General features: G+C 33.3%; 2 protein-coding genes across 2 annotated transcripts in view; one reads left to right on the top strand and one right to left on the bottom strand.

Annotated features, from left to right (window-relative positions):
• LOC145255900 (mitochondrial S-adenosylmethionine carrier protein-like) overlaps positions 1-8707 on the bottom strand; it is a 238204-nt gene extending 229497 nt beyond the window's left edge. Inside the window, exon 1 of the mRNA XM_080114799.1 lies at positions 8610-8707. The gene's annotated coding sequence lies outside the window, so the exon portion shown is untranslated. The remainder of the gene's footprint in view (positions 1-8609) is intronic.
• LOC145255820 (ileal sodium/bile acid cotransporter-like) overlaps positions 4702-24349 on the top strand; it is a 65919-nt gene continuing 46271 nt past the window's right edge. Inside the window, exon 1 of the mRNA XM_080114573.1 lies at positions 4702-6406. Within this exon, the coding sequence (XP_079970699.1) occupies positions 5714-6406 (693 nt within the window). The 5' untranslated portion in view covers positions 4702-5713. The remainder of the gene's footprint in view (positions 6407-24349) is intronic.

Below are 24349 nucleotides of genomic sequence, written 5' to 3'. Positions count from 1 at the left end.
TATTTAATGCCAAATCCAAAGATTTTGAAGAAAAAGTTTTTAATAGAATATATTTGTTGTTTTCAAGTCGGTTTCTATTTAACCCATAGTTGGAACCCTAACAGGTACTACCACTCTGGGTCAGAGTGGACCTGGGAGCAATGGCAATTAAAGGGTGGCTCGACACTCCCCAAAGCCCGCAAGCTGGGGCCTCACCACTGGATATAGTTTAAGGTCATATCCAGGATCCTAGTTACTGGTAACTAGCTGACCGAAACATGCTCATGTGTAGCAACATATTCCTGCTTATGAAAGAACAAATAAAGAGTAAACCCTGGTATTGAGCATTCTTGTATTAACCTCATTACACTTCATTGTTACTTAACCTGTGGAAAACAATAATCTCAGAGTATATAATGCACACACACACACATATATATTAAATATATAAAATTATATGAACATTGGAAGGAGTCTACCTAAAACGATCAACGTTTTGACATTTCCATGTCGTCAGGTATCAAAGGACGTTTTTATTTGAATCCTGACGACGATATAGAAATGTTGAAACATTGATCAATCCATTTAGACTTCTTACAATGTTTATGTAATTTCATGTACTCTCTAGGCATGTATTGATAACTTTAGAAAATATTGTTTTTTTTTTAGTTCATGTTAAAAATATACTTGCACTTTAAGGTACATGCAATGGAAGAATCTGATAGAGGGACATGGTTTTAAAAGCCAGCTTATCATAATTTTTTTTTTGTAGGTTTCTCATTACTTTTTGGTTATGTTTGAAAGATTAAAACCAAAAGTTAATCTCTAATAAGAAAAAAAAAATTTTTTTACATGTGAAAAAAAGTTATAATAAAAAATGTTTTCACAGCGGCATCAGAAATTGACAAGTTCAACTCAATTTGAAAGTTAAATAAATTCATTGCAAAAATCGCTTGAAAAATAATATTAGTTTTCTGGGACTATTTCGAAGATAATTAGTAAAGTAAAGTCTCTTAAGATATTGAATTAAATAAAAAAAAAATAATTTAAAAAACACTTTGTTTGTACAAAAAGTAGCTTAATAAGCCCCTCCCCCCAATGAGAGTTTAGTAACAGATCCAGTTTTGCACAATCGAAACAACAGTCAAAGCGTTGCACATAAGTTGTACAGAAGCCCAAAATGTCATAAAGTCAATTTTATTTTAAACTTTATGGAGGAATTGAATTGAAACTTTATTATACCTTAATTTCTGTATTTTTGAAGATTATAAAAAATATTCATTAATTTAGGTAATCTTATTTGTTGTAATAAAAATAAAATGTGGTTGTTTAATAAGAATATTTGGGTATGTTTTATCATCCACAGAGATTCGAAAAAGTAGTCAAAAATTCAAATATATAACAAACAAATGTTATCAAAGGCAAGATAAGCTACTCTTCTACCTATCTGGAAAACTTTTTAGTGGTTTTACTCACTTTAAAACGTTTATTTGATTCGAAAACCAGATAGGGTCGAGCGTTGATTGAGAATAAGAAAAATGGCCGCAAATTGACATTTAAATGATTAAAGTTTTAATAATGACATAAAACTAAAAATTAAACAAAATATTGTTAGAAACCCACCTAATAATATCTGTTACCGCGTCATATATTGAGTGGGTTTCTTACAGTATTTTGTTTTATGCTTATTTTAAAGTCATTTTCAAGACTCCATACTTCAAATATTATATCCCCTCATAACATTTTATACAGAATTTATAATTAGGTTTAAGTATATTGTTGCTAAATAAACTGAAAACCAATATTTTTTGGGAAGTGCTCTATACTTGTGTAGAGATTTTATATAATTTAAATTATATAAACATTGTAAGGAGTCTACAGGGGCCCAACAATATTTTTCGGACACTTTGAAAAAAGTACTTCAAGGTGGTTACTAGTGCCAAAAACCTTTGAGATTGTAAGTATGTAGTTAAGGAGTGAAAATCCACTACCAATGTAATCATTTTTTTTAGTTTGGCTTTGGTAATTTTAGTTTTTTGTGATTTTTGCAAAAACTTGTGTGACACTATTTTTCGGACATGACAAAAAATCCTATTTTATTAAAAGCTATGTTTATGTATATGTTGCTGTATGCAGATTTTCTGCTGTACACTTAGCTGTCATCATTAGAATCAATTATCTGTTCTATTCTACTGGCAAAATAATTAAGTTTAATGAGGTAAAATGCATTAAAAAAAAGTCGTTTGTTTGGCATGGAAGAAGCGAAAAGATGGCCTCAGCATCAGAAGGATCACCATGGATTTGAAGTTGTCGAAATCAATGATCCCTATGCTGAAGACAAACTCTGAGCGGAAAAAGAAGAGAGGATGGAAAAGATCAATTGGCAAGAGGACTGAAAGGAGAATGAAGAGGACTGTGACACGGCTTTTGACATCTGGAGAAAAAGTTACAGCAAGAAAAGTGAAGGTGAAATGTATGTAAACGTCTGAACAGTACAAAAAACGCTGCATAGGATTGGTTTGAAGTATGCAATGACTAAGAATAAAGTTACACTAACAAAGAAACACAAAGGAGCAAGACTGGAGAGTGCTAAAAGGTGGTTAACAAAGCATGTTGACTTTAAGAAGGTTATAATTTACTGATGAGAAGCGTTTCGAGTTTGATGGGCCCAATGGATGGTGTACTTGGTCGAGAAGGGATGAACGTGTTGTACTAAACAAACGGCAGATGGGAGGAGGAGGAGGAGGAGGAGGAGGAGGAGGAGGAGGAGGAGGAGGAGGAGTTATGGTTTGGCGCATGATCTTTGCTAATGAAAATATATGGTTGGAGTGGCTGAAAGGATGACAGAACAGCGAAAGTTACAAACAGTTGCTGGACAAGAAAGCTCTACCAAGGATAAGAAGAGAGATGGGGAATGATTTTGTTTCTACAAGACAATTGCAGCATCCATGTGTCAAAACTCATGAAAGAATGGATAGCTAAAATGAATATGACTACTTTGGAATGGCCTGCAAAAAGCCCAGATCTAAATTTAATGGAAAATGTTTGGGAAATGCTTGCGCAACTTGTCTATGATGGACCTGAAATAATGAAAGAGGCTTAACTATGGGAACGAATAATGCCCCAAAACAACTAATAGAAACACATAGAGATGTTATTGTGCATATGTTTGATCATTATGAAGGGAGATTGATGAAAGTTATTGAGAAGAAAGGTGATATTACAGACTATTAACAGTTTTTAAACAATGTCCGAAAAATAACGTGTGTTTTGTAAAAAATGATGAAAATTAAATATTTTTCCTTACTTAATCGATTTTCTTCCATTTTTAGTACAGGTATTGTCATTATATGTTTATGCTATTCTATTGAAGGAATTTCGCCACTCTATGGTACTTGGAAAGTCGAATACTAAAGTGTCTGAAAAATATTGTCGGGCCTTGTACGTGGATCAATGTTCCAACATTTTCATGTTTCGTCAAGACTCCAATTGACCCTCACAGTTCGAAAAAAAAATAAAACAAAATAAAATTCTCCCAGAAGGCAATCGAAGAAAAAAGTAAAACAAAATTTTCCGATAAGACCATCGAGTAAAAAAAAAAAAAAAAAAAATTCAGCCGGGACAACCTTTATCCTATCTCAGATGCTATTCCAGGCCAGTTGGACGTTTTGATGTCTGTCTATCACCCCCCCCCCCAATTTCAAGTAGTTAGACATGATCGTTTGACCACTCAAAATAGAATGTAATTTGATCCCACACCTCTTTGGTCCTTAGCAGATCATAGCAAATAAAGAATGGATAAGTGCTTTTAAACATTATATGCTAGCCTTATTTCTTAGGTTCATGAAGCTAAAATTCACTATTTTCTTTTAACTGGGTTGGTATATTTATCTATCTGTATTTTCAAACTGATCTCTCTCTCTCTCTCTCTCTCTCTCTCTCTCTCACACACACACACACACACACACACACACACACACACACACTAGATTCCAATATTTTTTCCTGATTCCAATACAATTACCGATTCTGATTCCTTATAAATCTCTAAATACTTAACTATAAAAGTGTTATTTTTACCCGATTACCGTAAAAACACATGTTAAATAAGCGTATATTTTTTTCAATCTTAAAAACACACAGGCAGTAGGGATGATCTACAGATTTTAGTTTTACTAGTAGTTAAAAATAAATAAATATTTATTATTACATTATTACTACCAGCAGTGGAAGATTTTGTTTTGAACAAAATAAAATAAAAAGATAATCAAAAGAATCGTTTTCGGCAACAGAAAATAAGCACAAATTTTTCTGATCCCGATACCAATTCCGATATACCAAAAAGTTTGATTTTCCTAATTTCGATTCCGATTAATCATCCCTACACTAATATATATATATATATATATATATATAAATAAACAAATACAAAAATACATGCACACAAACGAGTATACATGCATACACAGCATATCCATAGACACGCATATGCAAATACACACATATCCATATCCACACACACACACACACACGCGCACGCACACATATACACACACATCCGTATGTTTACACCTAATTTTCTCTACCTGTACACCTTCATGTATACATCTACACACACATCCATATTTATACACATACGTATACATATGTACACCCACATACATACCCACGTTACCACAACGGATATGCACAAATATATAAAGAGAAGGCAACGTTACATTCATATAAACAGAGAGCGGTGCAACAATTATATACTTTTAAAGCTGTTAATGCTAGAATTAGTATTGGAATCTGAGATAATGGACTGAACTTTGTCGCTAATGTCATTATTTTTATTTATTTATTTATTTATATCTTTAAGTATCAACATTTTACAAATTGAGTTTAGTTAAATCTTCCTGTTTCTATCTTCCGGAGATGGTATGGGTTATCTGGAATAATGGCATGTTATGACGAGTTCACGAAATTAAGAAAGGAGGTATACTTTAGATTACTGCCTGCGTGACCATATGAGGGAGAGGTGGGGTAGAGGAGAAGTGAGAAGACATCGTGCAATTGAGAAAAACATAGAAATGCTGTCTAAAGTATAGTTTTATCGCTTACGCCTCCCCTCTCTCTGTCTCTCTCTGTCTCTGTCTGTCTGTCTGTCTGTCTGTCTCTCTCTCTCTCTCTCTCTCTCTCTCTCTCTCTCTCTCTGTTTCTCGAGAGAATACTTCGGTTGTGACGCACATAAATGTGTTCACGTTTGTTAATGTCAAGTAATGCCATGTTTTGCATTATGGAGTGAAACCCGGGAAGAGAGCAGACGCCGTTTTTATTTGCGTCTCTTAATGACGATATCGCTATTAAAACAACAAATGGCGACATTTTTCAATTGAACTCGTTAAGTAATCAATTATTGCTAGGACTACTTACTTAAACTTAAGTATTACTTAAAAAAAAGACAAAAAAAAAGGTTAAGAAGTGAAGAAGCGAAGCGGTTTTCTTTCTTTTTTTTTTGTCGCGTATAACAACTTAGAGCGCCACCGACAGAAATCGAAGTTATCTTTTTTTTTTTTTTTTAACTACTTATTTTTCTCGATTCTACATTTTTTTAAGTGATACTTTTTATGTCGATATTTGTTTCTTAAACTCTTATATATATATATATATATATATATATATATATATATATATATATATATATATATATATATATATATATTAGATTTTATTTTAATATTATTAAAAAGTAATGGCACCGTGTTATCAAAACATGTGTTTATTGAAAGTGACAGCTTTCTTATTATTAACGGGGCTCGCCCATTTCGGCAGAAACGCAAGCGCTATTGAGGTTTTCAACATCACAGCGCACCCAGGCAGTGTCCAAGAACTCGTCATGGACACTAATACGTCTGTGGGCATAAATGGTTATGTTTACTTGTCTCAGAAGGAGCTCAAGTCCGGCCTCATTCTGTGCAGCCAAGTCGATAACCTGGATGTTGCGCGCCCTCTTCTTAACCAGGTCTGTAATAACCAAACTATCGATTTGGAACCGACTTCTGCGTGGAACAATGAAACTTTACCAACAAACATCAACAGTCCTGCAAACTCTTTGAGAGAGTTGTATTTTTTAAATGGATCGTTCTATTTACACGGAGTTTTACTGGGCCGGACCAACGTGGAGATCTACGCGAATGTGGGTGATGACGACCCAGGGGCTAAAAAGACCGGTACCAAAGTGGTACTTATTGAAACGTACTCTGTTACTGTGATTCGAAACCCCAGGATTTTGGATCATATCTTTACGGGCACAATCGCTGTAATTGTAATAGTTATCAATATCGGTTTTGGATGTATGATAGACCTGAAAGTGGTAAAAGACATTTTGAAGAAACCTATCGTTCCAGTTCTCGGTTTGTGTTGTCAATACATTATTAACCCTCTAGTAAGTATATTTTATCGCTTATTTTTTTTATTTATTTTTTAAATACTGTTTAAACATTAGCTTTAAAAGTAAAGAACTTTTGGTATTATATTGCAGGTTTACATCTTCTGCTACTACACCCTAATGAGATTTTTTACGTGTGACCACTAACACCCTGGAAAACAACAGAAATAAGGGGTGGAGAGATGATTCAAACAAAAATTACTTTTAGAATTTAAAGTAGGGGATCAGTTTCGTATATACGTTTAACGTAAAATTATCCTCATTTCCCGGTCATTCTTACTTTTTAGAGTAGTTAACCATTTTTTACACCTAATCGGTACTCATGCACTTATTGATCCGTGCTGAAACAATAACGTTATTATTTAAAAAGCCATTCTTAACATGAGGAGGGGAGGGTGTTTTTGTACCTGTACTTTAACCTTACAACTGAATAAAAAACATATCATAAAACTTTAATTAAACTTAGAAATACGATTTTTAAAAAATAGCGCGGATCAGTAAGTGCATTAGCACTCTCTAATCCTATCCGAATGGCAAAATTATAAAATCACACATAATCACATAAAAATGTAAGAACCCATCCACCTTTTATTAAAAAAAAATAATAATAATAAAAAATAAGTTAGCTGCTCTAAAATGCTAGAATTACTCGGAAAGAGATAATTTTACGTTAAGTTTATATGCGAAACTGATCCCTCACACTAAATTCGAAAATATATAGTATTAAAAACGTTACTCTTTCTGACAAGTTTTTTTTTTTTTTTTAATTTTTTTAGTGTGTTTACATGTATTGCCTAAAAAAGTAGAATCTCATTGAATGAAGTCGGGGGCGATTTAGATGAGGTGTTAATCTACGATAATAGTATCTTTCGGACTCCTATTCTTTTTACCAACGTTTCGACCGATGTAACCTTCGACTTTCTGAATAATGTTACAGTTACATAAATTAGTTATTAAAAATTACATTAACCCTAAGTCTGGGTAGCAACACGAAAAAATAACGGCATCATTAAAATCCAATCTAAAGACTAATGAACTGCTAAAAGTCAATTTCATTGGATATTTTTTTTTTCTGTTTTTAAAATTTAATTACTTTTTTTCTTTGAAACTTTCTTTTTTGCTCATTCCTTAAGTTTTTCTTACAGAATAAAAATTAAAAAAAAAAAATGAATAAACAAAAAACACTTATAATTTATGCAAAAACATTACATACTCGGTTACTTAATGACTGTGCACATCAGTCGGTTAGTGTCATTTATGTTGCGTGAAACTGGTTTTCTTAAGATTGCGTTGATTGGTGTTAATTTTTAACATTTTGAAAAGTCGTAATTTTGCTTTTTTCTTTCTTTCAAAAAAAGAAAGAAAGAAAAAAGCAAAATTACGACTTTACGAGTCAATATCAATTTGCAACCTGTCCAGTTTCACACGGTGTTTTAGACTTCTAGTGTTCATTTTATCAGAATTCTAAAAATAGTTACTTACACATGTCTCCAAATTCAATAGGGATTTCTATTACTACTGCAAATGTAAAACGTGTACAACTCATTAGTTTTAAAGAAAAATCGCCCGTCTTAATTTATCTTTTTATCTGTCTGACAGTTTCATGTGTGCAGGTAGGTTTGATAATTTACATATTGATTGTAAATTAATTTATCTGCCTCCCTTCTTTTTTTTCTTTTTTTTTTTTTTTTCAAAATAACGACGCGAGACAGCCCCCTTTTGCTTACTCATAAAATTTTAACTTTATCAATTTACGTGAATATTTATTGAAATTTAGAATAAAAAGTCATTTAAAAAATAATTGGTTAAAATGCGACCTAAATAATAATAACAAAAAAAAGTCAGAAATCACGGAACGGGAATATCATATTCCAAAATTCACGTAAATTGATAAAGTATTTTTTGTTTTATATCTAAAGAAAATAATTTATAAACGATTTAAAAGTGAAATTGATAACATTACGAGGCTTATCTCACAAATTTGAATTATTGTGCATTTATTTGCCGTTTCTTTTTGTCTTTTTTTTGTTTTGTTTTTTTTTTTTCAAGATAACGATGCGAGACAGTCCCTTTTTGTTTAGTTATAAATTTGAGGTGCACGCAAATTTGATTTTCTTAGTTAAAAATAAAAGTATTTGATCAATTTACGTGAGTTTTTTTTAATATGATAATTTTGTTCAGTGGCCCGTACGTACCTCACCTCAATACATTTCGGTTTCTTCATAAACAAGTTCGCCATTTCAATTTTCCCTAAAACAGTAAATATTTGTGTAATTTATTGCCGAAAAGTCTTCCGTGATGTGCGGATGCGGCATTTTTGTTTACATTTTCATCATGTTCCTACTGTTGCTGCTGCAACACGTGTTTAAAAAAAAAAAAAAAGAGAGAGAGAAAAGAAGAAAACCTAGATCGTGAAGCGGCTTACTAGAATTTTAGCTTTTTTGTTTTGTTTATCTTTACAATTACTGTTTCCATTTCGCTTCCGAGTGCTCTTTTGTTTCTCATTGATTTTTTTTTTACGGTATCTTTATAAATAAAGGAAGTCTCCAACCCCACTAGGTGTGTCAAAAATTTCGTGAAAATAGTGAATAATTCCACCCCATCTTTCCAAGCTAATAACTCTTCGAAAAATGTAAGTCAAGGTTTCATTAAAAAAAAACAACAAAAAAAAAAATACAAAAAAACAACGTGTTTTTTTTTTTAAAAAAGGTTTTAAACTTCGGACTTTACAGGTAAATTTCTAAAAAAACAGTACTTTTTTTTTTGTTTGAAATTTGAATATATTATTTATTGACCTTTTCTCTTCAATTTGTTATATATAAGACTTTGGTACATAAATTAATTATTTACTTTTTAATAGACATTTCAAAATGGGAGGCGTGAATTATTCGACCCCCTGTCTTTCCAAGCTTATAACTCCTCGAAAAATGTAATTCAAGCCCTAATTTTTTTTTTTCAATTAAAGGAGCAAGGACCAAGGTTCCATTTAAAAAAAAGAAAGAAAAAAAACAAAAAACAAAACAAATAACGTTGTTTAAAAAAAAGGTTTTAAACTTCAAACTTTACAGGTAAAATTCTAAAAAACACTACTACATTTTTTTTGTTTTAAATTTGAATATATTATTTATTGACCTTTTCTCTTCAATTTGTGAGTAAATTAATTATTTACTTTTCGGTGAGTAAATTAATTATTTAATTTTTAATAGACACTTGAAAATGGGGGGGGGGGATTTAAAAAAAAAAACAACGTTTGTCTAAAATATTATATTCGGTTTATTGGAAAGAACATAAATTTCACATTGACCCTGAAAATATCGTAAAAATAGAATCAATAGAAAAATTTTGATAGATTTTTAAAGTTTAAAAATTGAAAAATATTGAGTTCGGAAAATTCATTACTGTTTTAAAAAAAAAAAATTCTATTACTTTTAAAACAACTTTTAATAGTTTATTTTGGAAGTATAATCCATAAAGAAAATAAACAACCCACTTTTAACAGAGAAATTACGAGATTTTTATATTTTATTCGCAGTTTCGTGTTAGGGGTGTCAAAAATTCCTACAAAAATTCTGATACACCTACCACCCCACACATCCATGTTAAGATGAGCTTTTCTAAAGAGTAACCTTATTATTTAGAAAAGCATTCTTAACATGAGGGGGGGCAACCGGAAGAGAAGTGGAAACAGTAATCGTAAAGATGACAGTATTTTGTTATCTTTTTTTATATTTCAAATAGTCTCGTTTACAGTTTATACTCGTATGCGCGAAAGCAGTTTTTAAAAGATAGTGATTATTATTGTCGTTACTATAGTAAGTGATTTGATTGGCAACTTAAAATGAGTTCAATCCCAGTTGAAGCCAGTTTTAATTTAAAATTATTCTTTTTTAATTTTTAATTTCTTACGATTACTTATCAATTCAAAATAAATAACGGTATTTTTGTAGATTAAAACCTTACGATAAATCATTCAAATTATATTAAAAAAAAAAGAAAAAAAAAGAAAAAGCAAGAGAGAACGTGTATCCAGCTTCAAGATCAGAGTGTAGTGTGGTTCTGATGCTGCACTTCACTTTTCCTGTCCTCGGTCAGTGGAGGATAGGTCCTTCATGACTGAGACAAAAGCTTCAACCAGAACTAACGCCCATACTTACAAAGCTATTTAAACGTTGTCTTAAGGAGAAATGCTTCCCAACACCTTGGAAAATCTCATCAGTATGCCTTGTATTTAAGAATTCAAGTGATCAATCATCTCCCTCTCAGTACAAGCCAATAAATCTCCTGTGCATCATGAGTAAGTTGCTGGAATCTGTTAAATAGAGAAGTAGTCAAGCACCTTAGCAAAAATAACCTTCTTAGTGACGCGCGATATGGTTTCCGTTCTGCTAGATCTACAGCAGATATGTTTACAGTTATATTTCATAGAATTAGGGGAATTGCTCTTGACATATCAAAGGCCTTTGATAAGGTATAGCATAAAGGCTGACAACACTACCATCTATGGTAGCACATCAAAGACCGTAAATGACCAAGTTCTCTCTGATTCTCTTTTCTCTGATCTTCAGCACATGGTACAATGGGGAAAAAGGTGGCTTGTTACTTTTAATGCATCTAAAACACAGCTTCTATCTTTACATCATCAACACTCTGATCCCCATCTGGCATCAGTTGAAATGAATGGCTCTCGTCTTGGGGAGGCTTCATGTTTTGACAAGCTTCTGGGCTTGACCGTTACTCCCATTTGGAATGGAACATGTACATCAAATCCATTACCAAGATCGTTGGAAAAATGGTGGGATCCTTCTATCGATCCAATAGATACCTCACTGCTGATGCAATTCTCTACCTATATAAGAGCCAGGAACGTCCAGGAATGGAGTACTGTTGCCACATATGGCCAGGAGCTGCCAGGAAAACCTTATCCTGCCTTGATAGAGTTCAAAATAGACTTTGTTGTCTAGTAGGGGATGCCCTTTTCCTTTCCCTGCAACCTCTTTCTCACAGAAGAAACGTTGCGAGCCTGTCTCTGCTTATCGTTATTTTCATGGCAAGTGCACGTCTGAGCTCCAATCTATGATCCTCTTCCTTTGCCAAATTTTCCCGAGAAACACTCGTCTAGCTGAAAACACTATTAATAAACTCCCCTACTCTTTATCTTTGCCTAAACCTAAACATAAATTCCATGAACAAAGTTTCTTTCTTAGAACGGCATGCCTGTGGAACTGTCTTCTGTTTGCCTACTTTCCAGCTGACTTCAATATGACCGTCTTCAAGTCCAATGCAAACAAGTTCTTGATCAGCCGTTCCACTTAAGTTAACAAATTTACTGAATATCCACTATTAACGATTACTATGATTCTGATACTGTACACTCTTTATCCTCGAGTGGCCTCTGGGCCTTGATAAGTGGTGACTCCCATGTAAAAAAAAAAAAAAAAAAATTTTTTTTTGTTTCTAACCAGATTGCCCCTTTTTTGGGAGCTGGATTTTCCCCACATTAAAAACCGACCTTGTGTCTAACTCTGTCCTCGTGGGGAGGCAAGTAAATAGGAACAACATTACCTAGTTGATCAGAACCAAGAAACGAAGAACATTGCAAACAGTTACATGAGAGATCAGCAAGCATGAAAACCTATCATGATCATTATAGCGGAACCAGAAAATTATTTCCAGGTCAGTGTGTACAGGTACTAAATAAATTCAGAACTACATGGCATGCTAGAACAATCGTCAAGAACGACAAAGACCCTAGAAGCTACATACTAGAGCCGCTCAATGGAACTTGACTCTGTTGTAATCGCATTCATTTGCTTGCCATTTTAATTCTGATGATAAAAAAGATTCACTTTTAAGGGACCATGTTGTAATCAGCTGGAAAGCAATCCCTGCGGTACAGAGTTCCGCAGGCAAATAGTTCTAGGAAAGAAACTTTGTTTATGGAATTTGCATTTAGATTTAGACATGGACTGAAAGTGGTCAAAATTGTTAACAGTAGTTGTAGCTAATTGAGTGTTTGTTATGAATGTTTTGCAGAAGAGGGACCATAAATTGGAGCTCGGTTGAGCACTTGCCATGAAAATAACAATAGAACAGAGATAGATTCTCCACTCAGAATATCCTCAACCCTCACTGACCAGGTTTGACTTCTACACATCGTTACACTGCACATACGGGCCTGATACTCTTCCTTTGGTCAACAGTAATAATTCTCTGCTGGTTAGTAATGGCAGGTAACCTAAACTTAGTCCATCTACTCCTAACTCTTGCAATTATACCAAGTCCTCCCTGTGTTTCAATAGTATCACTAATGTAACAAAATTCTGTGCTACTGCAACAGCTTCAGGCCAAGATCAAAGTAAAAAATGTTTTAAACAATTGGGTGCTAAGTAGGATGTCCCCAAGTACGAAAGGGTGAATGCGGTATTATGGTGGAAGAAGATACTTACTTAGAGAAACTTTTGTTTAGTTCTGGAGTGACAAGGATGACCAATGTCCCCCATTTTCCCCCCTTTTGAGTTGGCCTTGTGCCTAAGTTTTTTGTTCATGTAAATTTTTGCCTGAATAAAGGATTTAATATCTCAAAGTGTAGTATCTGTTCTGATATTACACTTCAATTTTTTTTTTCTTGGTTAGTAGAGAATCCTTCATGACTGAGATAATTTTCATTTTTGTTCCTTTCCCCACATAAATGTTGTCTAACACTGCCCTCGTGGGGAGGCAGAATAAACAGGCACTTCAATAGCTTTGCCATTCAATTAGACTTTTCACACATCCGAGTTCTCGTCTGTCTCCATTGTCTTACACTTCTTGCATACAAATTGATTATCATCCCTCAATCTACTGCAAAAAATGTTACTCCCAATTCCCTTCGTGTCTCTTCTGAACAATCTGCACAAAACTCTCATCACTAGACGATAATAGAAACACATAAATCTATACACCCCCACAACATTACACCAATTCCCTTCATATCTTTTCTAGACAACCTGCACAAAACTCTCTGGTAAACATTTCTAAAGCACAAATGAAAAGCATGAGTACTTCCATTGTAACTTAAAGACATCACTAAAGGTCCTGGTAATTCTAAAACGGCTTTGAGCATTTCTTGAATGATCTTCACCAGCCACTTGCTTGCACCATATTTACGCAAAGCTCACCAAACAACATCTATTGGTATTGTCAAAAATTTCTTTAGATCCATGAAAATAAAACTCATGTTCTTATTCTTACCAAGATACTTTCAATGAAGAGAATTTTAGATATTTGCTACATACTGCCATTTCTAATTTCATTTTCACTCATTTACGCGGCTCACTGTGAATCAAACAAGAGTTTGTCTCCCAAAATTTAACCTGGTCAATTTTATACACTCATAGTCAAATAAGTTCATTCAATATTTTGTAAAAAAAAAAAAAAAAAAAAAAAAAAAAAAACTGACGGTTTTCCAGAACTCCACTCTCATGAATAAAAAAAAAGAAAGAAAAACTCTATGATGTGCATACTCATGATAGAAAGAAAACATTGTACACCAAAATAATCACATAAATTGATCAAGTAGTTTTATTGTTATAAAGAAAACCATTTGTAAGCGAATTTATGTTTTTCCAATACTCCCCATCCTCATGATAAAAATTGCTTTCTAAAATTTTGATTTGGAGTTATCTCCCTTGTTCCTTCAGATTGTTTTCAATATGGCATTGTGAAATCGTCACAGATACTTTAGCCATAAAATTTGATTTTCTTATTTAAAACTGAAACTAGTTGATTGATTTATCTGATTTTTGGTCTACGATATTTTCTTTCTTTTACAGGTATGTACATAATAATTTCTTCATTTTTGTGTTTTTCATGGGTCATATTCTGGACAACTACCAAAAAAACTAATGGATCAATTTTGAGAAAATCAGAAGTTGAACATACAAATGGGCAGTGGCAAAAAATGAAGCCCTTTTTGATTAACATCGGAAACCAAAAAGAACCCCTTTGTGATTATTTAATTAAGATCTCCAAAAGATAATGTTTTAAAAACATAACATATCGATATCTATATATAAGTGAGAATGGGTGTGTGTAAAGAACTCTCAACCTATATACTTAACGAATTTTTGATCTACAGACTTGAAATTTGATATATAGGGTACTGAGATATGTGGAAAACTTTTTAATTGGTTTTTATATGGAAAAAAAGTGCTGCTAAGAGGTCAAAATTGAAGAATTGGTACTTTGAGGGGTCATTAGATTTTTGTCTGTTTGTCAACTGTTTCACGATTGTGCATATGCAAATCGTTTGCATGACAACTTCCTTATGCTAAGAATAAGTAGGTTTGAAAATACTTTTAAAGAAAGTGGCAAGCTGGCCCAAATGGTTATCATACTTGACTCGCTTTCTTTAGGTTTTGGTTTAGATCACAGCTCGAGTATTTTTTTTTTTTACTTACAAGAAGTGAACTGTTTAGAAAAATCATAATACTCGCATGCATGTCTCAGTTTTTTTCCCATTTTTTTTTTTACTTCATTTTTTAAAGCAGTTCAACATTACATTTAATACCGGGCAACGCCAGGTACATGTCATAAAATAAAAGTTAAACTGGAGTTTCTAACAGCACAATTGTGAAATCAATTCCTTGGTAAATGAGAGAGGACGTATTTAAGAATACTGGCGTTCATGGTAGTCCTTTATTCGGAATCACATCACAACATTGATGAAAACATCCTTTGGGTTAGTCAGACGGAGATAGCCGGCGATGCATAAAGGAAGAAAAGGAAATATACAGAAAATAGGACAAACTTTTTAGATGCAAATGATAAGTGACCTTTTCCTCGTATTTGTTTTTTTTTTTTTTCATCTATTTCTTCATCTATTTTTTTCACCTGAGCGTGAAACATTAAAGGTAAGTTATACTCTTCAGAGTTAATCATAAATGTGACACTAATGATTGTCTGTATTCATCTTTAGAAAAAGTAGACAAAGTCCATTTCTAATCTTCAAAACAACTTCAGTGAGTCGTCTTCATTTTCATATAATAAAAGATAAATGGAAGAGAAGAGTGTTTGTAAAGAACTATGTCCATGAACATGGACGAAAGTAAGAGGTTAGAAGGTTTTGTTTGTGCAGAAGAGAAAAGAGTTCATATATGAATGAAAACGGTTTGTTGCGTACGCATGTATGGAAGTCAGGGCCATGTAAGCATGTGTTTTCATGTGTGTGTTATAGTAAGTTCACATATGCGTGCTGCTGTAATATGCCATGTTGAATCTGTTGAGCTTCTTGTTGAACTCCAGGATGGACAGCCCGAGAAGGGTAGGGTGCACCTCAAGAAAGAAGATTGGGGGGGGGGCGTGAAATGAGTCAGCTGTGGTCTCTGGCTGTAAAAGGGGAAGTAGGCCGTGTGTTAACCTATATATAATTTTGTGTTCCATGTTCAGCTGGTCTAAAAGATGGCCTTTGATTGGGCAAGCCAGAAAGGAAGTTAAATGCTTGCACCAATTAGTGTTGAGCTTGGAAATCAAGCACAGATTCAAAATTGTAATAGTAGCTTGCTTGAGCCGTGTTTTTTTTTTTTTTTTTTTTTTTTTTTGTGTCACTGTTGTTACTGCTGTTGTTGTTATTGTTGTTGAGCATGATTCATGATGATTTTGTTAGCATTCGTTTCCTTGATATCTTTCTATTAAGAATTCCTTCTAGAAGAATATCGGGTACTTACGGGAGGCACCATGTAAAGTTTGTCAACGTTCCTAAGTGAAAGTGTTTCTGTTGGACGACCTGGATTTGAACTTAGCACACCCAGGTTGTTAGTTAGTTCGTGTTGTTAACTACTGAACCACTGTCATTTCTTTGCTGTTAGTAGCACCATTGCTACAAATAAATTTCACCCAAGCCATCCAGTCATGTTTGTTTGTAAAATTACCCCTCTATAAAATTCAGAAGTGACTATTTTTCAGATCATAACTATTCATGTATGAAGCAGAACAGCCACGCAAAATTCAACGAATCATTATTTTGCATACAGATTTATTTCTTTTGTGTTGTGTTCAGAATTTAAAGTCTAAAATCCAAACCAAGAGAACTCAACACATGACTATGCATGTCGAAAGAAACAAACATACCTCTAACGATCTAGCGCAACAGCAATGAACCTGCTTCCAACAAATACCAAAAACAGTTTCTTATTTATGTCTATGAATTTGGAAAACTTTTGTCAGAGTAACAAGAGATATTGTCTGTGTGAAATAGTTGCAAGTAGTTTGTGAAGGTTGTTCAAGTAATGTACATGCTCAAAGTTGTGATAGAATTAAGAGCACTTTTAATGGCAACAGTAATGTTAAAGTGGGAGTACATCAGTTGTCTATATTGAATGTTTATTATTAGTGTCTTAGAAGTGTTGTCTGCAGAGTTTCGTGTGGGTAGTCCAGAAGAGATACTTTATGCTGATGATTTAGTATTTGCCTGTGAAACAACATGGGGTCTACTTAGTAAAGACTGTGAAGAATGTTATGTTATGAGAGTGAATGTTACTAAAACCAAAGTGATGATCAGTGAAAAGTTCCCGTTTGTAGAAAGAAAATTGGAAGCAGAATTTTTGGGTAATTATAAGCATTGAGTAAACAAGAACTGCAATGGACTTACAGGTTGGGAGATGATAACCAGTTTGTGTGCAAGAAGTGTAAGACAATGGAGATGGACGAGAACTCAAATGTGGACTAAGTACAGTTGGATGGTGACGTTATTAAGATCATCCAAAAGTTTTATTACTTTGGTGATACCATTGGCACACAGGAAGAAGTTGGTTTTGGTTTAATGGTAAGAGTTAGAAGTGAATGGAATTAGTCAAAGACACTTCTGCTATTACTAACCAGCAGAGCATTATCGCTGTTGACCAAAGGAAGCATCTGTTGCAGAGGGTCAGAAGATGTGAAGGTGCCAATCGACCGTACAACTAATAAAGTAGACACAAGGCAAGGAAAGTGACGGCAGTAGCAAAGAAAGATGGCAAACACAGATGAGCTGTTAAAGACGATGAAATATTGTATTTTATTTTTACCAAGAAAAAAAGTAAAATGTATGGCAATTTATGGTGGTTTTGCGAGGTTGAGATTGTGTTCCAGGGATAGGATGTGACTTAGGTTGATCCGAGTTGTATCGATGGGGTTATGACACTGGAATGGGTAGCTGGACATCAATAGGCACTTGAACTGGTAGCCGGATATCAGTTGCCACATAAGCTGGAAGCATAGGAATTGCTGTAAGTTGCAGGAGTGAGCTGGATGCACTGGAAATGAACCGGAGTTGAAGCAGGTTCAAAAGTGGCAGTGAAGGGGAGTTCCAGGAGGCAGACAGCAGTAGAGAGTAGAATGTGTATCGCGCACAGGTAGTTTGTAATTTGCATGAACAGTGTGTTGAGTAGCCCTGAAAAGGGCTGTTGGGGACTGCTACAACCTATGGTTTCCACGTAACTGGATCTGCCAAAGTTAGGATGGAAGTGCTCTTAACTCCTGGGCCAAAGTGAAGATTTGTTGTGAAAGCCACTGACTTTATGGAAAGCCATTGCAGTTACAGGCAATGGTGGTGAAAAATAAACAAATGACTATTATTAATTTTTGACCAGGTTATTTACAGGCCAAATGTCTTGGGTGTTTATTTCTCATATATATTTTATTTTCTATCCAAAAATAAAATGTCTGTTATTTTTTTTTCATTGCAAAAAAAATGAGTTTTGTGTTTTTTCTTTATTGTTGAACAAAAGGTTGCTATTTTTAGCATGCATGGTCATGAGATATTTCCGGAAGTGTCATCCTATGTCTGTCACTGTCGACCAGTGTATTTTGTTTACAAAAAAAAAAAGGATATGAGACCATGACACATCTATCAGACATGTGTATGCAGTGCAATGATGGATTGAAGTGAAACCTGGCCAGCGAAGATTGAGGATATGTGTTGTATGGAGAGAAATAATATAAGAATAATACAATGGACATATAATGTGAGTCTTCAAGACAAGCTTCGATCATAACTTCAGTGGCAGATTAATCTGATTATTATATGGTGAGTTATTCGAACAGGAGATTTCGTTGGTTTGGTCACATTGATATAATGGATGAGAGTGGTTGAGTTATTAAATGTAGAACAATTGATGTAGCAGAGTCAGTTGGCAAGAGAAGGACAAGTAAAATTTTCTATTCAAACAAAGTTTCTTCCCTTGAGTGTACTAACATGCAGAAATTTAAATGTAATGCTACCAGACATATTGTTGCTCAACTCCTTACATAGTGCCCATGGTCCTAGATAGTAGCCGCTTATTTCTAAGTGACAATCTGTTTTGTCTGTGGCGAATAAGAGTAAAAAGAAAAATAAACGTGAGAGGAAGTGATAAGGATTGATTTGATAAAGATCTGGCTTGAGATAACTTAGTTTAAAAGTCAATTTCTAAATTCCATCCAGCACATGCCAGCATGTAAAACAAACCGAATTCAATAATGCTGATGATGAAATTTACTTTTTTGGTGAAGAAGAGATAAAACTAAAAAAGCTATTTTTAGTTCACAAGTTTTTTATTGACTAAAAACCTTTTGCACACAACATATTAACTTCTTTCCAAAGTGCTGGCAGGTTTGTTCAAGACTATTTTGTGCGCTTCCAGAGTTAGACCATGACAGAGAGAGATATTTTTTTCTCCACATTGGACTGATCTTGTGTCATATCTCGTTCCCGTGAACTTTTTTTAAATAAAAATTTATTTTACTCTCATTTTCATATCAGTCAAGGAATATTTGACACATTTTGATTCTAGTGGCTTGTTCACAAGGGGGCTCAACTCTTAATTTATTTAACTACCTCTTTAAATTGCAAACAAGAAAGGAATAAAATTAATAAATTCCCTCATAGTATATCAACACTAGATACATTCTTCATTTTTAATTACTTAACGGTGCTCTTCATAAGTGGATGACATTTTAGTGGAGGGCGGATTTAAAATTGACACGTGTGAACAAACTGGACTGCCCGGTAAAAATAAAATAATATTTCTTCTATTTAAAGAAATAATCTCTTCATTTATTTACGAGTTACAATTAAAGAACAGAATGGTTTTAACTTTACATCATTGGATACACTATACTGGCCGTTTAAAAATAGACAGTTAATAATAAAGATGTGTAGAAATGACACATATGAAGTCGAAATCAAAGAAACATTTAAATAGGTTTATGTCTGGGCAGAAAATTGAAATGAAAGTAAATGTATTTTATGCAGTCCGTTTTTTAAAATGGTATTCTTTTTTTATTTTGCTCCCACTTACTAATTTTTCAATATTACATTACCTATTTTTGAATATATTTTCACTTTATTATGAAGTTTCAAAGTCGATTTTTCTACAAGAGCAGGCAGCCATGAGAATCTTAGGAAGAAAAGAGACACACCTACGATTGAAAGGTACAAGCTGAATCTTAATAGAATTAAACAAAACTAGCCATTTCATACCCCAATCTACAACTGAACCCAAGTCAACCTCTAAATTGGCTGCATATTTCAACTGATCTGAAAGAGATGGGTAAGAAGCAACATAAGATTAGAGAGTGGTATCATTAGCATGAATGTTAATTTTCTGAATAATATTCTCTGGACGATCATTGATATAGAGAAAAAAACAGAGATGGGTCTTTTATAGAGCTCTGCAGATAGATTGATAAGAAAAAAGAATGAAAAGACACCATCTAGTTACTCACAATCTTCGATTAGAAAGAAAAAAACCTAATGATGTCAAGAACCTCACCACCAATACCATAACCCTGAAGTTTATGTAGAAGACCAGAATGCCACATTCTGTTGAACGCCTTCAAAATGTCTAATACAATGACCCTACCCTCTCTTGAATTATCAATTAATCAAAAAATCCACTCAGTTACAACAGTTAAAAGATCAGCAGTTGAACGAAAACCATGAAAAACATCACTAAAGAGAAAATCAACAAGCTTGCCATTGACCAACCTTTCAAAACCTTTGCTAATAATAAATAATAACAGAGAGGAAAATAATAGGATTATACTTAGTTCGGCTAGACTGATCACCAGCATTTTTAAAGATAGGAATGACAGAATTCAACAAGAAGGGAAACAGGAATTTGATAAACATTAGATAATTTTGAGAGGATAGAAGAAAGTTCAGAAAAACAACAGTTGAGAACGATAAGAAGAATTGAATTGGGACTGGAAGCCTTAGACTGGTTAAGACCAGAAAGAAGCCTAGCAACCATCTTTAGATGGATAATTATAGAATCAAGAGACTTATCAGTTTTCATTTCGATTAATAAGAAGATAATTCTGTAAGATTTTCTCTAATCAAAAAGTTTTTCTTCCTCTCAGAGAAAAAATATAAAGTTTTTCAACATGCTACATTTAACTGTAATTAGTAAACTTACAATGGCCATTAGAAAATAAATGAGAAACAAAAGTTGTTTTTATGAGTAAGTAAATTTCATTCTTTTAAAAATAAAAAATTTACAGATGGAGGATTTCAAGGCTATTATTGTTCAGATGATGAAATCCCAAGGGGACTTCCAACAGAAAACAGAAGAAAATTCTTTTTCAACAGCTACAAGAACTACAAAAACAATAGATTCATAAAATAACAAAAAAACTGAAGAAAGGTTGATTCAACAACAAGAAAAATGGAATGTTAACAAGAACAACAGCAAAAAATGGAAGAATGACTACATAAAACCCAAGAATTACTTTTCAGAAACCCAAAGAATAAACCATCCACTGAGAGAAACACAACATTTTTGTAAAACACTATATGAACACTATGAAGACTTTTAACTAAATTCCCAATAAAGACAAAACATTCAACACTTTCTTTAGAAGGTATTAAACCTTTTCAATGTTGATTGCAAATAAAGCTTGACTGCTGTTATGAAAGTTAGAGAACTACTAAACACAACAGACTCTTAAACTACATCCTACCTAAATAAAACACAGACTTGGAGTTCATGGAAACCTTGAAGTTACTATCAAAACTTTTCAGCCCTAATATTTCACTGTTTTACAAAAGGTGAAAATGTTTTAATTTCGCTAAGCAGGATAATGAAGATTATGCGTCAGTCATAAATAAACACTGTAATCACTTTAAACTAGCAGAATCGCAGTAGATGATTTTAATTGTCTCATTTTCACTCAGGGAGTAGTGTCTGTAAAGAATGCCGAAATTAGACAAATAGTACTAGCAAAACTTGAAAGCGAACTCACTCTCACTTTACAGAATCTTTTGGACAAAAGGTTGTAAACATGAGAAACAATTTTAAAAATATAGAGGAATCAAGTGTAGCATATGCCAGAAAAGTAAATTTCTCCTCTGAAAAAAGAATATGTCCAACAACATTTTTACTAAAAATAAAAAAAAAACTTATTTCTCTGAAAAAGAGAGAAAAGAGAATGGCTACGCACATTTTAAAAACAAGCGAACCATACAAAAACAAGAAATTACCTCCGAGACCATGTAATCGATATGGAGAATTACATTGGGAAACATTTTGTTCTTTCCAGAATAAAACTTGTTAAAATTGTGGCAGGTTTTGTCATAAAGATTCATATTGTAAAAGCAAAGCAAAAAATAGAATTAGACATATGAGATCCAACGAAAAAGCAGTCGAAAATTTATGCAAGTATGTAATAGTTTAAATATATAATAAAACAGTTAAATTATAGTTAGACACTGGGTCCGATCTTTCCATAATAAATTTACATACGTGGAAGCAACTTTGCAGAAAGTACAAACGTTAACTTACTCTGTAAGTGACTATAAAATTAATTTCATTTGCGAATTATTTTTACCAGTAAACTTAAACAGTTCAATTATAAAATAAAAACTTTTGTACTAAAATATTCTGAGAATTTATTTGAGACAGACTGGATGAACAATTTTAATCTTTGGGATTGTTCAATAAATACTTTCTGCCAGACAGTTGGGGACGTGACATTGTTTGCTGAGGATTTAAAGGCTGAATTAAAACAAAACTTTCCCAAAGTTTGTTCGGCTGGATTAGGCACTAAATTGAAGACCAAATTCCAAATAAAAAAAACCGCACAACCCATTAAAAAAAAGGTGAAACATTGACACTCTTAAAATAGCACTAAAAAGTCACAAAGCCTTACAACAATTATTGCCAGTGTATAGAATTATGCCGAATCCGGCAGTCTTACCTACTGAAACCATGTGTGCATGGAAGGTGAGATCGGTTTTGATAAAATCCTTTCAAAACAATCAAAATTGTGTGAGACCACATATGTATACAAAAGACTTTTTAACCATGGAGAGAAAGTTTTTTTGTTTTTTTTCAAAAGTTTTAAAAACAATATTTCATTTTTGGAATTGGGTACAATTCATAAACGCCACCAAAACCAGTTAAAAAAACGTTGCTCTGATTACTCATAGAGGAAGAGCCAATCAATACCAATTTTGAGACGTTCGATTTCAACCCAGTCCAACCAACAGCAGAACAGTAATGGTCAGGCAGAAAGAGAAAATTCACTGACCTACTAATTATCAACCAAAAGTGGAAAAGATATTAACAACTTTTACAGTGCAAAAATGCTCGGGAGGGTGGGGGTGAAGACTTATCCATGCACAATATATGAACTTTTCTAGCAGTATAAATATACAGAAAGGTCTAAAGAGTTGCTCATAGTACGCCATATTTGCATTAAGTACCACAACTCTCGTTCTCTGTGTATTCTCTCTTGTTGTAAATACAAATACCTTTTTCTAAATTATATTTGTGTCCAACTCTTTTTTAGTGGCCATTCCAAGCCACAATATTATCTTAGATTTCCAGAAACACTAGTGTCTGTAGGTATTTAAAAATTATTATAGCAATAATTATGTCAGCCCCTTTAAGAACTCTGTCGTTATTGTTGAGCACTTTAAAGTTGAAATAAAAGTCGGTCACTTAAGCTCGCATGTGCAAATCATGATGTTATCATCATTAGATCACTATGGCCGGACGTCTCGACATTTAAAAATAAATGTTTAAATTTCAACGATATTTCTCATGGTTAAGGTTGGCCATGGGGTTTGTTCTTTGCTAATGGAGTCAGAGATGGCTTTGTGACTGGGTTCGACCAGCAATAATCATGTCACCCTACACTGATGATTCCCGAGAGAATGAAACACTAGTGTCTGTAGGTATTTAAAAAAAATTTTATAGTAATAATTATATACATATATATATATCGAGATGCACTTCAGTTTTTGTTAAGATATGCATCTTAGAGAAGGAAAACTGATGGAAAACATGAGGTCTACTGTTTTCTCTCTCTTGTGGCAATCATTTGCACTGACTAAGGTTAGCAGTGTTTCCAAAAAGTGTGGATGGTCCTACACAAAGCCTTCATCACTATAAACAAATCATCTGTGAGGATTTTGCACAACTTAGCTGCCTGAACCTTATATGTCAGGATTTGATGGAAGAGTTCATTGTTTTCTTACATAAAATTAAATTTGGTTATTGATTATTAGTGATAGTAGCAGCATGAGAATGCCGCTGTTGTATTCAAATTCTCTTAGTGGTAGAGAGTTTTTGCGCCCTTGCATACAAATGCCTGCATTAAGTCACCACTTTTGATGAGACACAGTTATATATATATATACATATATATATATATATATATATATATATATATATATATATATATATATATATATATATATATATATTCCTTTTTTCATCATACAACACGTAAAATAAGAACACAGCTCATTATGCATCAAGCTGGATTTAGTCGAGAATGATAAGATTTCAGCATGAACAGACATTATAATTTCTTCCTGTTGATCTGTTTGTTTTTCGTTTTGTCTTTTTTAATATCCTGCTTGGTGGCAAAAGTTGCTTGATAGCATCAGGAGTGGCAGTACTGCCTTGAGCTACCGAAAATGTGTTTTCACCCTGG

The sequence above is a fragment of the Euprymna scolopes genome, chromosome 1, assembly GCF_053919585.1.
Source record: "Euprymna scolopes isolate OS-2025 chromosome 1, ASM5391958v1, whole genome shotgun sequence".
NCBI lineage: Eukaryota > Metazoa > Mollusca > Cephalopoda > Sepiida > Sepiolidae > Euprymna > Euprymna scolopes.
This window is presented reverse-complemented; position numbering and strand designations above follow the sequence as displayed.